This window comes from Salvelinus alpinus, chromosome 3 (assembly GCF_045679555.1).
Source record: "Salvelinus alpinus chromosome 3, SLU_Salpinus.1, whole genome shotgun sequence".
Classification (NCBI taxonomy): Eukaryota; Metazoa; Chordata; class Actinopteri; order Salmoniformes; family Salmonidae; genus Salvelinus; species Salvelinus alpinus.
The window spans coordinates 11,300,027-11,314,518 of record NC_092088.1 but is presented as its reverse complement, the minus strand read 5'-3'; the positions used below and the strand labels follow the sequence as shown (position 1 = coordinate 11,314,518).

At 46.7% G+C, this 14,492-nt stretch overlaps 1 protein-coding gene across 3 annotated transcripts in view; it reads right to left on the bottom strand.

Annotated features, from left to right (window-relative positions):
* Window positions 1-14,492, bottom strand: part of LOC139570013 (integrin beta-4-like) — a 52,070-nt gene that overhangs the window by 15,777 nt on the left and 21,801 nt on the right. For all 3 annotated transcript variants that reach the window (XM_071391449.1, XM_071391448.1, XM_071391450.1), the window contains exons 2-19: window positions 14,355-14,437; window positions 14,063-14,145; window positions 13,879-13,974; window positions 12,510-12,714; window positions 12,312-12,408; window positions 11,644-11,815; window positions 10,947-11,210; window positions 8,279-8,368; window positions 8,015-8,137; window positions 7,587-7,754; window positions 7,413-7,489; window positions 2,619-2,824; window positions 2,280-2,383; window positions 1,673-2,027; window positions 1,431-1,537; window positions 1,289-1,322; window positions 953-1,147; window positions 112-215 (exon numbers count right to left, since the gene is read on the bottom strand). In XM_071391449.1, the coding sequence (XP_071247550.1) occupies window positions 112-215; window positions 953-1,147; window positions 1,289-1,322; window positions 1,431-1,537; window positions 1,673-2,027; window positions 2,280-2,383; window positions 2,619-2,824; window positions 7,413-7,489; window positions 7,587-7,754; window positions 8,015-8,137; window positions 8,279-8,368; window positions 10,947-11,210; window positions 11,644-11,815; window positions 12,312-12,408; window positions 12,510-12,714; window positions 13,879-13,974; window positions 14,063-14,145; window positions 14,355-14,430 (2,556 nt within the window). In that variant the 5' untranslated portion in view covers window positions 14,431-14,437. The remainder of the gene's footprint in view (window positions 1-111; window positions 216-952; window positions 1,148-1,288; window positions 1,323-1,430; window positions 1,538-1,672; window positions 2,028-2,279; window positions 2,384-2,618; window positions 2,825-7,412; window positions 7,490-7,586; window positions 7,755-8,014; window positions 8,138-8,278; window positions 8,369-10,946; window positions 11,211-11,643; window positions 11,816-12,311; window positions 12,409-12,509; window positions 12,715-13,878; window positions 13,975-14,062; window positions 14,146-14,354; window positions 14,438-14,492) is intronic.

Below are 14,492 nucleotides of genomic sequence, written 5' to 3'. Positions count from 1 at the left end.
AGAGAACACACACAACCCACTGTCACAAGGATGAGCATACAGTAATGTATACATACACAACTTGCTCACACACACACACACATTCACTCACACACTCACACACACACTCACGTTGTCATCAACCTCCCTGCGTAGCAACTCAGTGTCTCTGGCGTCGGAGCGAGACAGACTGTCTGTGAACAACCTGTTCAGACGCAGAGACAGAGGGAACTGGACTATAGATGGAGGACAAAGAGGAGGTGGGGAGGAGGAGGAGAGAAGGTGGAGAGGAAGAGAAGAGGGGGAGGAGAGGAAGAGAAGGAGAGGAGGTGGGGAGGAGAAGAGGAGGAGGAGAGGAAGAGAAGGAGAGGAGGTGGGGAGGAGAAGAGGAGGTGGAGGAGAGGAAGAGGAGGAGAAGAGGAGAGGAAGAGGAGGAGAAGAGGTGGGGAGGAGAGGAGGAGTAGAAGAAGAGGAGAAGAGGAGGTGGAGGAGAGGAGGAGGAGAGGAAGAGGTGGGGAGGAGGAGGAGGAGGAGGGGAGGAGGAGAAGAGGAGGTGGGGAGGAGGAGAGGAAGACAAGAGGAGGAGGAGAGGTGGGGAGGAGAGGAGGAGAGGTGGGGAGGAGAGGAGGAGGAGAGGAGGAGGAGGAGGAGGAGGAGGAGGAGGAGGAGGAGGAGGAGGAGGAGGAGGAGGAGGAGGAGGAGGAGGAGGAGGAGGAGGAGGAGGAGGAGGAGGAGGAGGAGGAGGAGGAGGAGGAGGAGGAGGAGAGGAAGACAAGAGGAGGAGGAGAGGAGGTGGGGAGGAGAGGAGGAGAGGAGGTGGGGAAGAAGAGGTGGGGGGAGGAGGAGGAGGAGAGGAAGAGGGGGAGAAGAGGAAGTGGTTTAGGGTCAGGTTTTCATAACAATGTAAACCAGGAAGTTCTAGTGATAACTCCAACCAATGGGAGAGCTGGAATTTGAAACATTTTACACTCACTTGTCTCTTTGGGGTTGGGCTGAACCTGCGCAAGCGGATTATTGGGCGATCGGTGGACATTGTCGGTGATCTTCCAACGAACCACGTCGGTGCTCTTGGGTGGGCCGGTCCTCACTAGGGGCGTGTCTAGGTGGTCAGAGGTGAGCATGGATTGGCGGAGCATGTACTGATTTTCCTTAAAGCCAACCGTACGACCTGAAGACACAGGGACACACATAGGAGAACACATGTTCAATCACACAATGTAATACGGCCTGGAAACATGGTACACAAACAGTAACAGGCACAGAAGGATATTTCAAGCTTTCTAACAGGGACATTGCATGAGTCACTCACCTCTTCCACAGCATGGCAGCAAAGCAAGACAAGACTGAAAGAGAATGAGAGAGGCAAATAGAGAGATTATTTCCTTCATAGTATGGCAAAGGCCACGGTTGGTTGTTTTAAAGGTCATGTTAAGGTTGTGTCTGGACATTACCTTGCAGCAGGCGCAGTACTTCCAACAGCAGAGCGACAATAGACCCAGCAGTAGCATGAGGAACATGATGAGAGGGATCAACCACAGGAAGCCAGCAGGGGGACAGTCTAAGGGGACGGACCACAACAACATCAACATCACAACCAGGATGCAGGTCACCACACGGTGAGCTCGTCCGTAACAAAGCATAATGGTATTGACGTCATATAAACCAAGGCAGAAAGATATGAACGTTGTCTCACCTTTCTTCTTGAGCACCTGGACCTCCAGTTCCTTAACAGTCTGGTCCTCAGGGTAGTCCACGGTGTAGTGGTACGTACAGTCATCATCCTCGTCACGGAAACTACACGCCTCAATCACCTCTTTATTTTCCCTGAGCTCTTCCACCATGACCACTTTGAACTGGCACTGGTCGCACTTGTCGCTGTCCTTCTTCTCTCCGGTCTTCCAGGCCTGACACTGGACACAGCTCCTCTTGTCCTCACACATCCCCAGCTGAGCCTGAAAGTTAGCCTCGCAGGTGGGGGTCATGGCCAGGCCAGAGTCCTGGCACTCACAACGACCACACTTACACACACCCCGCCCGTTACAGATGCCCTGAGAGAGGTGGGGTGGAGGGTAGTGGTTAGATCAGTCATGACCAACAATATTGCAGAAATCTGGAATATGAGAGAGAGAGAGAGCGAGAGCGAGAGCGAGAGCGAGAGAGAGAGAGAGAGAGAGCGAGAGAGAGAGCGAAAGGAAGAGACACAGAGAGAGAGATAAAGAAACAGAGAGGTGGAGAGAGAGAGGGAGAGAAAAAGAGGGAGAGGGAGAGAAACAGAGGGAGAGAGATTATGTAGTGCTCACCCCTTTAGTGTCCAGACAGGTCTGGTTGCTCATGGGACACTCACAGGCCGGTCCCTCCCAGCCCTCTGCACACGCACACTGGCCCATGAAGCAGCGACCACGGTCTAAAATGGAGAGAGAGAGAGAGAGAGACATAGAAATGGTTAGAATCTACTTCAAGTGCTTGACACTTTCACATACACTCACATAGAAGTTTAGGAACCACAAACAGTATTGATGACACAGTTGTACACTCCTTATGACAGCCGCAATGTTGTCTTCCGAGAGACAGCGTTATTCCAAAGCAAAGCGATGTGACGAGCTTGCTGTCTGAGACAATGACGACAGCCCCACACTCACCGTTGCAGAGGAAACCTCCGTATCGTTGACACTGGGACTTGTCAAACTGACAGAGGGGTCCCTCGTACTGGTCCGTGTTGTAACAAACACACGTTCCACACAGGCAATCTCCTCGGCCAGAACACGGCTCCTCCACTCCAGGACCCCGACAGGAAGTGCCCGGATCCGTAGACGCGCTGGCAGAGCAGTTACAGAACGGACCCAACCTGAGGAGAAAGATTTATACTAATGTTCTGTCATCTGTCCAAGAATACTTGATTCCTAATTGGAATATATATCTCCTCACCTGTCTACCATACTAGTTGATATATATATCTCCTCACCTGTCTACCATACTAGTTGATGTATATATCTCCTCACCTGTTCTACCATACTAGTTGATGTATATATCTCCTCACCTGTTCTACCATACTAGTTGATGTATATATCTCCTCACCTGTCTACCATACTAGTTGATGTATATATCTCCTCACCTGTTCTACCATACTAGTTGATGTATATATCTCCTCACCTGTTCTACCATACTAGTTGATATATATATCTCCTCACCTGTTCTACCATACTAGTTGATGTATATATCTCCTCACCTGTTCTACCATACTAGTTGATGTATATATCTCCTCACCTGTTCTACCATACTAGTTGATGTATATATCTCCTCACCTGTTCTACCATACTAGTTGATGTATATATCTCCTCACCTGTTCTACCATACTAGTTGATGTATATATCTCCTCACCTGTTCTACCATACTAGTTGATGTATATATCTCCTCACCTGTCTACCATACTAGTTGATGTATATATCTCCTCACCTGTTCTACCATACTAGTTGATGTATATATCTCCTCACCTGTCTACCATACTAGTTGATATATATATCTCCTCACCTGTCTACCATACTAGTTGATGTATATATCTCCTCACCTGTTCTACCATACTAGTTGATGTATATATCTCCTCACCTGTTCTACCATACTAGTTGATGTATATATCTCCTCACCTGTTCTACCATACTAGTTGATGTATATATCTCCTCACCTGTTCTACCATACTAGTTGATGTATATATCTCCTCACCTGTCTACCATACTAGTTGATGTATATATCTCCTCACCTGTCTACCATACTAGTTGATATATATATCTCCTCACCTGTTCTACCATACTAGTTGATGTATATATCTCCTCACCTGTCTACCATACTAGTTGATGTATATATCTCCTCACCTGTCTACCATACTAGTTGATGTATATATCTCCTCACCTGTTCTACCATACTAGTTGATGTATATATCTCCTCACCTGTTCTACCATACTAGTTGATATATATATCTCCTCAACTGTTCTACCATACTAGTTGATGTATATATCTCCTCACCTGTTCTACCATACTAGTTGATGTATATATCTCCTCACCTGTCTACCATACTAGTTGATGTATATATCTCCTCACCTGTCTACCATACTAGTTGATGTATATATCTCCTCACCTGTCTACCATACTAGTTGATGTATATATCTCCTCACCTGTCTACCATACTAGTTGATATATATATCTCCTCACCTGTCTACCATACTAGTTGATATATATATCTCCTCACCTGTTCTACCATACTAGTTGATGTATATATCTCCTCACCTGTTCTACCATACTAGTTGATGTATATATCTCCTCACCTGTTCTACCATACTAGCTGATGTATATCTCCTCACCTGTTCTACCATACTAGTTGATGTATATATCTCCTCACCTGTTTTACCATACTAGTTGATATATATATCTCCTCACCTGTTCTACCATACTAGTTGATGTATATATCTCCTCACCTGTTCTACCATACTAGTTGATGTATATATCTCCTCACCTGTTCTACCATACTAGTTGATGTATATATCTCCTCACCTGTTCTACCATACTAGTTGATGTATATATCTCCTCACCTGTCTACCATACTAGTTGATGTATATATCTCCTCACCTGTCTACCATACTAGTTGATATATATATCTCCTCACCTGTCTACCATACTAGTTGATATATATATCTCCTCACCTGTTCTACCATACTAGTTGATGTATATATCTCCTCACCTGTTCTACCATACTAGTTGATGTATATATCTCCTCACCTGTCTACCATACTAGTTGATGTATATATCTCCTCACCTGTCTACCATACTAGTTGATATATATATCTCCTCACCTGTCTACCATACTAGTTGATATATATATCTCCTCACCTGTTCTACCATACTAGTTGATATATATATCTCCTCACCTGTCTACCATACTAGTTGATGTATATATCTCCTCACCTGTCTACCATACTAGTTGATATATATATCTCCTCACCTGTTCTACCATACTAGTTGATGTATATATCTCCTCACCTGTTCTACCATACTAGTTGATGTATATATCTCCTCACCTGTTCTACCATACTAGTTGATATATATATCTCCTCACCTGTTCTACCATACTAGTTGATGTATATATCTCCTCACCTGTTCTACCATACTAGTTGATGTATATATCTCCTCACCTGTTCTACCATACTAGTTGATGTATATATCTCCTCACCTGTTCTACCATACTAGTTGATGTATATATCTCCTCACCTGTCTACCATACTAGTTGATGTATATATCTCCTCACCTGTCTACCATACTAGTTGATGTATATATCTCCTCACCTGTCTACCATACTAGTTGATATATATATCTCCTCACCTGTCTACCATACTAGTTGATATATATATCTCCTCACCTGTCTACCATACTAGTTGATGTATATATCTCCTCACCTGTCTACCATACTAGTTGATATATATATCTCCTCACCTGTCTACCATACTAGTTGATATATATATCTCCTCACCTGTCTACCATACTAGTTGATGTATATATCTCCTCACCTGTCTACCATACTAGTTGATATATATATCTCCTCACCTGTTCTACCATACTAGTTGATATATATATCTCCTCACCTGTTCTACCATACTAGTTGATGTATATATCTCCTCACCTGTCTACCATACTAGTTGATGTATATATCTCCTCACCTGTCTACCATACTAGTTGATATATATATCTCCTCACCTGTTCTACCATACTAGTTGATGTATATATCTCCTCACCTGTTCTACCATACTAGTTGATGTATATATCTCCTCACCTGTTCTACCATACTAGTTGATATATATATCTCCTCACCTGTTCTACCATACTAGTTGATGTATATATCTCCTCACCTGTTCTACCATACTAGTTGATGTATATATCTCCTCACCTGTCTACCATACTAGTTGATGTATATATCTCCTCACCTGTTCTACCATACTAGTTGATGTATATATCTCCTCACCTGTTCTACCATACTAGTTGATGTATATATCTCCTCACCTGTTCTACCATACTAGTTGATGTATATATCTCCTCACCTGTTCTACCATACTAGTTGATATATATATCTCCTCACCTGTTCTACCATACTAGTTGATGTATATATCTCCTCACCTGTTCTACCATACTAGTTGATGTATATATCTCCTCACCTGTTCTACCATACTAGTTGATGTATATATCTCCTCACCTGTTCTACCATACTAGTTGATGTATATATCTCCTCACCTGTTCTACCATACTAGTTGATGTATATATCTCCTCACCTGTTCTACCATACTAGTTGATGTATATATCTCCTCACCTGTTCTACCATACTAGTTGATGTATATATCTCCTCACCTGTTCTACCATACTAGTTGATGTATATATCTCCTCACCTGTTCTACCATACTAGTTGATGTATATATCTCCTCACCTGTTCTACCATACTAGTTGATATATATATCTCCTCACCTGTTCTACCATACTAGTTGATGTATATATCTCCTCACCTGTTCTACCATACTAGTTGATGTATATATCTCCTCACCTGTTCTACCATACTAGTTGATGTATATATCTCCTCACCTGTCTACCATACTAGTTGATGTATATATCTCCTCACCTGTTCTACCATACTAGTTGATATATATATCTCCTCACCTGTTCTACCATACTAGTTGATGTATATATCTCCTCACCTGTTCTACCATACTAGTTGATGTATATATCTCCTCACCTGTTCTACCATACTAGTTGATGTATATATCTCCTCACCTGTCTACCATACTAGTTGATGTATATATCTCCTCACCTGTTCTACCATACTAGTTGATGTATATATCTCCTCACCTGTTCTACCATACTAGTTGATGTATATATCTCCTCACCTGTTCTACCATACTAGTTGATGTATATATCTCCTCACCTGTTCTACCATACTAGTTGATGTATATATCTCCTCACCTGTTCTACCATACTAGTTGATGTATATATCTCCTCACCTGTTCTACCATACTAGTTGATGTATATATCTCCTCACCTGTTCTACCATACTAGTTGATATATATATCTCCTCACCTGTTCTACCATACTAGTTGATGTATATATCTCCTCACCTGTTCTACCATACTAGTTGATGTATATATCTCCTCACCTGTTCTACCATACTAGTTGATGTATATATCTCCTCACCTGTTCTACCATACTAGTTGATGTATATATCTCCTCACCTGTCTACCATACTAGTTGATGTATATATCTAATCACCTGTCTACCATACTAGTTGATGTATATATTTCCCTTCTTACTATGTAAAGCGCTTTGAGCACTGTAAAAACACTATAAATCCAATCCATGATTATTATTTTATATGTGAGACAAAGTAGCTTCAGGTGTGTTTGTCTCACCAGCCGTCGTTGCACTTGCACTTCCCACAGACCAGGTCTCCGTGGCCTGTACACCTCACTGCGTTTGGAAATGGATTCTGAGGGAAGCAGAGATGGAGAAGGAAAGACCGTGTTAGATAATTAAACACGGTCGAGCGTTTATGTTTGTGTGTGTGTTTGTTTGTATCTTCACACCTTCTCACAGTCGCAGGTTTTACAGAGCACTTCAGCGTTGATGTTTAGAGCTGTGCTGAAGGTGGTCGGTTTGACTCTCATCTTCCCCTTCTTGTCACCCGGCTCCAGACTACACACGTGTTGCTCCCCAACCATCTCACTGGCCTTGACACGCACCTTAAACTTCCCCTGGAAAACACAGAATGGGTTAGTGTGAGTGTGTATGAGGGTGCGTGTGTGTGTGAGTGTGTGTGTGAGTGTGTGCGTGCGTGCGTATGTGAGTGTGTGTGTGAGTGTGTGAGTGCGTACGTGCGTGCGTATGTGAGTGCGTGTGTGTGTGTGTGTGAGTGCGTGTGTGTGTGAGTGCGTGTGTGTGTGAGTGCGTGCGTATGTGAGTGCGTGTGTGTGTGTGTGTGTGTGCGTAAGTGCAACATGTAATTGTTTCTTACTATTTGCCCAGGCTTGACTTTGAAGGTTCCGGCTTGTGCAACACTGCCACTGTAAGACAGGACCTGAGCTTCTATAGCTTTAGGTCTGTCCTCAGCACGGATGCTGATCTTAGAACGGATATTCTGAGAGGACGGAGACGGACAGTAGTATTAGGACATCTGGCTTTCCCAATAGCCCTTAGAGGGGATACATCAAGGGGAATCAAATCTAATTCATGTGTCCATTTCGCTACACCTGTTAACTTTAAACAAGCCCATTCTTACCTCGAAAGCTTTCTCCATGATATTGAGGATGTTAGCAGAGTCTTCCTGGAGCAGGCCCAGCTCAGCGATGGGGAAATACTCATGAAGCTTCTACACAGGAGAACCAACAAAACATGAAGGGGTTATCTGCAATGCTACAGATGGGTTAAGTGCTCACAGAACAGACAGTGGAATAAGTATACTTTAGGAGTGAAAATGGGGATGATGATGTGTTTGTAGGGTTAGAGAAAGGGTTCAGGTTAGTAAGGTGGAGGGTTCAGGTTAGTAAGGTGGAGGGTTCAGGTTAGTAAGGTGCAGGGTTCAGGTTAGTAAGGTGGAGGGTTAGTAAGGTGGAGGGTTCAGGTTAGTAAGGTGGAGGGTTCAGGTTAGTAAGGTGGAGGGTTCAGGTTAGTAAGGTGGAGGGTTCAGGTTAGTAAGGTGCAGGGTTCAGGTTAGTAAGGTGGAGGGTTCAGGTTAGTAAGGTGGAGGGTTCAGGTTAGTAAGGTGGAGGGTTCAGGTTAGTAAGGTGCAGGGTTCAGGTTAGTAAGGTGGAGGGTTCAGGTTAGTAAGGTGGAGTGTTCAGGTTAGTAAGGTGGAGGGTTCAGGTTAGCAAGGTGCAGGGTTCAGGTTAGTAAGGTGCAGGGTTCAGGTTAGTATGGTGGAGAGTTCAGGTTAGTAAGGTGGAGGGTTCAGGTTAGTAAGGTGGAGGGTTCAGGTTAGTAACGTGGAGGGTTCAGGTTAGTAAGGTGCAGGGTTCAGGTTAGTAAGGTGGAGGGTTCAGGTTAGCAAGGTGGAGGGTTAGTAAGGTGGAGGGTTCAGGTTAGTAAGGTGGAGGGTTCAGGTTAGTAAGGTGGAGGGTTCAGGTTAGTAAGGTGGAGGGTTCAGGTTAGTAAGGTGGAGGGTTCAGGTTAGTAAGATGCAGGGTTCAGGTTAGTAAGGTGCAGGGTTCAGGTTAGTAAGGTGGAGGGTTCAGGTTAGTAAGGTGGAGGGTTCAGGTTAGTAAGGTGGAGGGTTCAGGTTAGTAAGGTGGAGGGTTCAGGTTAGTAAGGTGGAGGGTTCAGGTTAGTAAGGTGCAGGGTTCAGGTTAGTAAGGTGGAGGGTTCAGGTTAGTAAGGTGGAGGGTTCAGGTTAGTAAGGTGTAGGGTTCAGGTTAGTATGGTGGAGGGTTCAGGTTAGTATGGTGGAGGGTTCAGGTTAGTAAGGTGGAGGGTTCAGGTTAGTAAGGTGGAGGGTTCAGGTTAGTAAGATGCAGGGTTCAGGTTAGTAAGTTGGAGGGTTCAGGTTAGTAAGATGCAGGGTTCAGGTTAGTAAGGTGGAGGGTTCAGGTTAGTAAGGTGGAGGGTTCAGGTTAGTATGGTGGAGGGTTCAGGTTAGTAAGGTGGAGGGTTCAGGTTAGTAAGGTGGAGGGTTAGTAAGGTGGAGGGTTCAGGTTAGTAAGGTGGAGGGTTCAGGTTAGTAAGGTGGAGGGTTCAGGTTAGTAAGGTGGAGGGTTCAGGTTAGTAAGATGCAGGGTTCAGGTTAGTAAGGTGGAGGGTTCAGGTTAGTAAGGTGGAGGGTTCAGGTTAGTAAGGTGGAGGGTTCAGGTTAGTATGGTGGAGGGTTCAGGTTAGTAAGGTGGAGGGTTCAGGTTAGCAAGGTGGAGGGTTCAGGTTAGTAAGGTGGAGGGTTCAGGTTAGTAAGGTGGAGGGTTCAGGTTAGTAAGGTGGAGGGTTCAGGTTAGTAAGGTGGAGGGTTCAGGTTAGTAAGGTGGAGGGTTCAGGTTAGTAAGGTGGAGGGTTCAGGTTAGTAAGGTGCAGGGTTCAGGTTAGTAAGGTGGAGGGTTCAGGTTAGTATGGTGGAGGGTTCAGGTTAGTAAGATGCAGGGTTCAGGTTAGTAAGGTGGAGGGTTCAGGTTAGTAAGATGCAGGGTTCAGGTTAGTAAGATGCAGGGTTCAGGTTAGTAAGGTGGAGGGTTCAGGTTAGTAAGGTGGAGGGTTCAGGTTAGCAAGGTGGAGGGTTCAGGTTAGTAAGGTGGAGGGTTCAGGTTAGTAAGGTGCAGGGTTCAGGTTAGTAAGGTGGAGGGTTCAGGTTAGTAAGATGCAGGGTTCAGGTTAGTAAGGCGGAGGGTTCAGGTTAGTAAGATGCAGGGTTCAGGTTAGTAAGATGCAGGGTTCAGGTTAGTAAGGTGGAGGGTTCAGGTTAGTAAGGTGGAGGGTTCAGGTTAGCAAGGTGGAGGGTTCAGGTTAGTAAGGTGGAGGGTTCAGGTTAGTAAGGTGCAGGGTTCAGGTTAGTAAGGTGGAGGGTTCAGGTTAGTAAGGTGGAGGGTTCAGGTTAGTAAGGTGGAGGGTTCAGGTTAGTAAGGTGGAGGGTTCAGGTTAGTAAGGTGGAGGGTTCAGGTTAGTATGGTGGAGGGTTCAGGTTAGTAAGGTGGAGGGTTCAGGTTAGTAAGGTGGAGGGTTCAGGTTAGTATGGTGGAGGGTTCAGGTTAGTATGGTGGAGGGTTCAGGTTAGCAAGGTGGAGGGTTAGTAAGGTGGAGGGTTCAGGTTAGTAAGGTGGAGGGTTCAGGTTAGTAAGGTGGAGGGTTCAGGTTAGTAAGGTGGAGGGTTCAGGTTAGTAAGGTGGAGGGTTCAGGTTAGTAAGGTGGAGGGTTCAGGTTAGTATGGTGGAGGGTTCAGGTTAGCAAGGTGAGTAGTAGCTCCGAGTTCTTACCTCATAGTAGGTGAAGGAGTGGTTTGTGACGGCGAAGATGGGGATGATGTTGTGTTTGCCCAGCAGGCGGACCAGGGTGGGCACTGAGGGGTAGTCCTGCCTGGTGTCCTCTGTGTATTTCCCATCGGGGTCCAGGTGGCACTGCTCGTCGTTGCGTGGCATGATGCCAGCCAGCACGTTGGCACCGTCACCCTCGTAGTGGAAGGCCGACTCGGTGGAGAAGACCAGGAGGTGGGTGGCATGGTCACGCCAGCCGATCTTTTCCTGGAGGGGAGAGAGGGTAGTGGGAGTGAGGAGAGGGGGAAAGAGGGAGAGAGGGTAGGAGGAGAGAGAAAGAGAGAGAGAGGGTAGGGAGAGAGAAAGAGAGAGAGGGTAGGGAGAGAGAAAGAGAGATTGTAGGGGGAGAGAAAGAGAGCGTGTAGGGGGAGAGGGTAGGGAGAGAGAGAGAGAGAGAGAGAGAGAGAGAGAGAGAGAGAGAGAGAGAGAGAGAGAGAGAGAGAGAGAGAGGTGGAGGAGGAGGAGGAGAAGAAAGGAGGTAAGAGTTGAATTTAATTATATAGAGCCTTCTGAAGAATTTCACACAGTGGTGCATCACAGTTAACTTTACTAAAGCAAGCTTCAAATAATCAAACATCCCAAATGGTACACCAAAGATGGCTGCTTGTCCTTTCTAGTAAATCTAACTCTATAGTCCTACCCCGCAGACTGTAGCCTGCAGTATGGCGTCGAAGCCCCCCTCTGGAGCATCCAGGTTGCCTGAGATCCTCTCCTTCTGCAGCTTCTGGGTGAAGGACTGCAGGTCAGAGGTCAGAGTGATCACATTTCGGAACGAGAAGGGAGGGTCGCTGTTGGGCCACGGCTGGTCCAGTCTGGAGAGGAAGAGGAGGGAAGGGAGGGGGTTGGGAGAGGAAGAGGAGGAGAGGGGAGGGCGGGGGAGAGGAAGAGGAGGAGAGGGGAGCGCGGTGGAGAGGAAGAGGAGGAGAGGGGAAGGAGGAGGAGGAGAGGGGAGCGCGGGGGAGAGGAAGAGGAGGAGAGGGGAAGGAGGGAGGATGAGGAGGAGAGGGGAGCGCGGTGGAGAGGAGTAGGAGGGGAGCGCGGGGGAGAGGAAGAAGAGGAGAGGGGAAGGAGGGAGGATGAGGAGGAGAGGGAAGGGAGGGAGAGAGGAAGAAGAGGAGAGGGGAGCACAGGGGAGAGGAAGAGGAGGAGAGGGGAAGGGGAGGAGAGGAAGAGATAGAATGAGGGACCATGAGTATGATTAGTGTATAAATGCCGACCTTTTCATACGGTAGTGATGTTAACTTTTGGGTCTGTGTGGGTATATCTGTGTCTGTATGGAGAGGATTCTAATAGTTAAAAAGTTCTTACTTGGTCGGTCTCATGTCTGTCTGGGGCTCCACCACCTTGTCAACAAATTTGCCGAAACCGATGGTGTAATCATCAGACAGCTTCCCCACCAAGTCAGCTATACGGAGAACAGAACACATCATCAAACCACACTATCCCAGTACTACACTCAAGTCAATGGTTTTACAATTCCACTCATTGTTCCCCCCTCTAACTTACCCAGCTCAGCACCCATCCTTTTGAGGTTGTCCAAATCATCCTTCATGGAGTTGGAGAAGTCCATGAGAATATAGAGGTCCAGAGGTCCTTTCGCTGGTTCAAACACCTCCATCTCAATCTCCCTCTCCTCCCCTGGCAGCAGAGTCATGGACATATCCTGGGGGGCCACCTGAGAGCGCTTCATCAACATGTCAATCTTCTGGTTCTGTAGAGAGATGGAGGGAGAGAGATGGGGGGATGGAGGGAGAGAGATAGAGGGATGGAGGGAGAGAGATGGAGGGATGGAGGGAGAGAGATGGAGGGATGGAGGGAGAGAGATGGAGGGATGGAGGGAGAGAGATGGAGGGATGGAGGGAGAGAGAGAGGGATGGAGGGAGAGAGATGGAGGGATGGAGGGAGAGAGAGAGGGATGGAAAGAGAGATCGAGGGATGGAGGGAGAGAGATGGAGGGATGGAGCGAGAGAGATGGAGGAGAGAGATGGAGGGATGGAGGGAGAGGGATGGAGGGAGAGAGATGGAGGGATGGAGGGAGAGAGATGGAGGGATGGAGGGAGAGAGATGGAGGGATGGAGGGAGAGAGATGGAGGGATGGAGGGAGAGAGATGGAGGGATGGAGGGAGAGAGATGGAGGGATGGAGGGAGAGAGATGGAGAGAGATAGAGGGATGAGGGAGAGAGATAGAGATAGAGGGATAGAGGGATGGAGGGAGAGAGATGGAGATGGAGAGAGATGGAGGGATGGAGGGAGAGAGATGGAGGGATGGAGGGAGAGAGATGGAGGGATGGAGGGAGAGAGATGGAGTGATGGAGGGAGAGAGATGGAGGGATGGAGGGAGAGAGATGGAGGGAGAGAGATGGAGGGATGGAGGGAGAGAGATGGAGGCATGGAGGGAGAGAGATGGAGGCATGGAGGGAGAGAGATGGAGGGATGGAGGGAGAGAGATGGAGAGAGATAGAGGGATGAGGGAGAGAGATAGAGGGATGGAGGGACCGAGATAGAGGGATGGAAAGAGAGAGATAGAGGGATGGAAAGAGAGAGATAGAGGGATGGAGGGACCGAGATAGAGGGATGGAAAGAGAGAGATAGAGGGATGGAGGGGGCGAGATAGAGGAGTGGAGGGAGAGAGATGGAGGGATGGAGGGAGATGGAGGAAAGTGTGAGTCATGTCATGTATATAACATGGCAACATGGTAAACTTTAGGAGTGACCGGTGCTCCAACCTCAGCAAAAAGCTTGTGACTGTAACAACAGGAGGACGCTTGATGTCGACTGTACTGCAGCCAAACGATGATGATATTACAGTGGTAACCAGATGAGCAGACTAATGAATCCATGCAGTAAGGATTACTGTGATGATGACAAAACTTACTCTCTCCATTGACACACTGCCTTCGGCCGTCACCGCGCCATTACAGCCGTGGTCTATGATGTTCTCCAGAAGGTCACAGCGGGGTCCTTCAAACATCTGTATGGTAACACAAACACACGGGTCACGTTTGTGTTTACTGCTAAAGCAATGCCTGAGGGCATCTTGAGTAGTAGTTTCTTCTCACCTCGTCTGGGCAGTAGGCACAGCCCTTCCCTGACTGGATACATGCTGAACAGGTGTTCGCCCTTGCAGCCAGACAGTGGTTTACTACAGGACAGAGAATCATCAGAAACATGAAGCTATTCGTTTTCTGTTCTCTTCCTTTTAGTATGACCATAGAATTCCAGTTTGGATTCTCAGTAAAGATGACTCAGCCACATAAACAAGATGGCGTCTATTGACATGTTAAAATATCCCAAGTCCACACTATAATAATACTATGTAAAAATCAATTGATTCATTAAAATGATTCTCACCTTTTTCAGCGTAGCTACTGGCCGTGAGGACAGCAAGTACAACCCCCACCAAGAGATGTAACGTCCATCTCCCCATCTCCCCCCTGCAACACATACACAGGTCATGACCTTTCAACCTTCACCACGGGATAGATACAC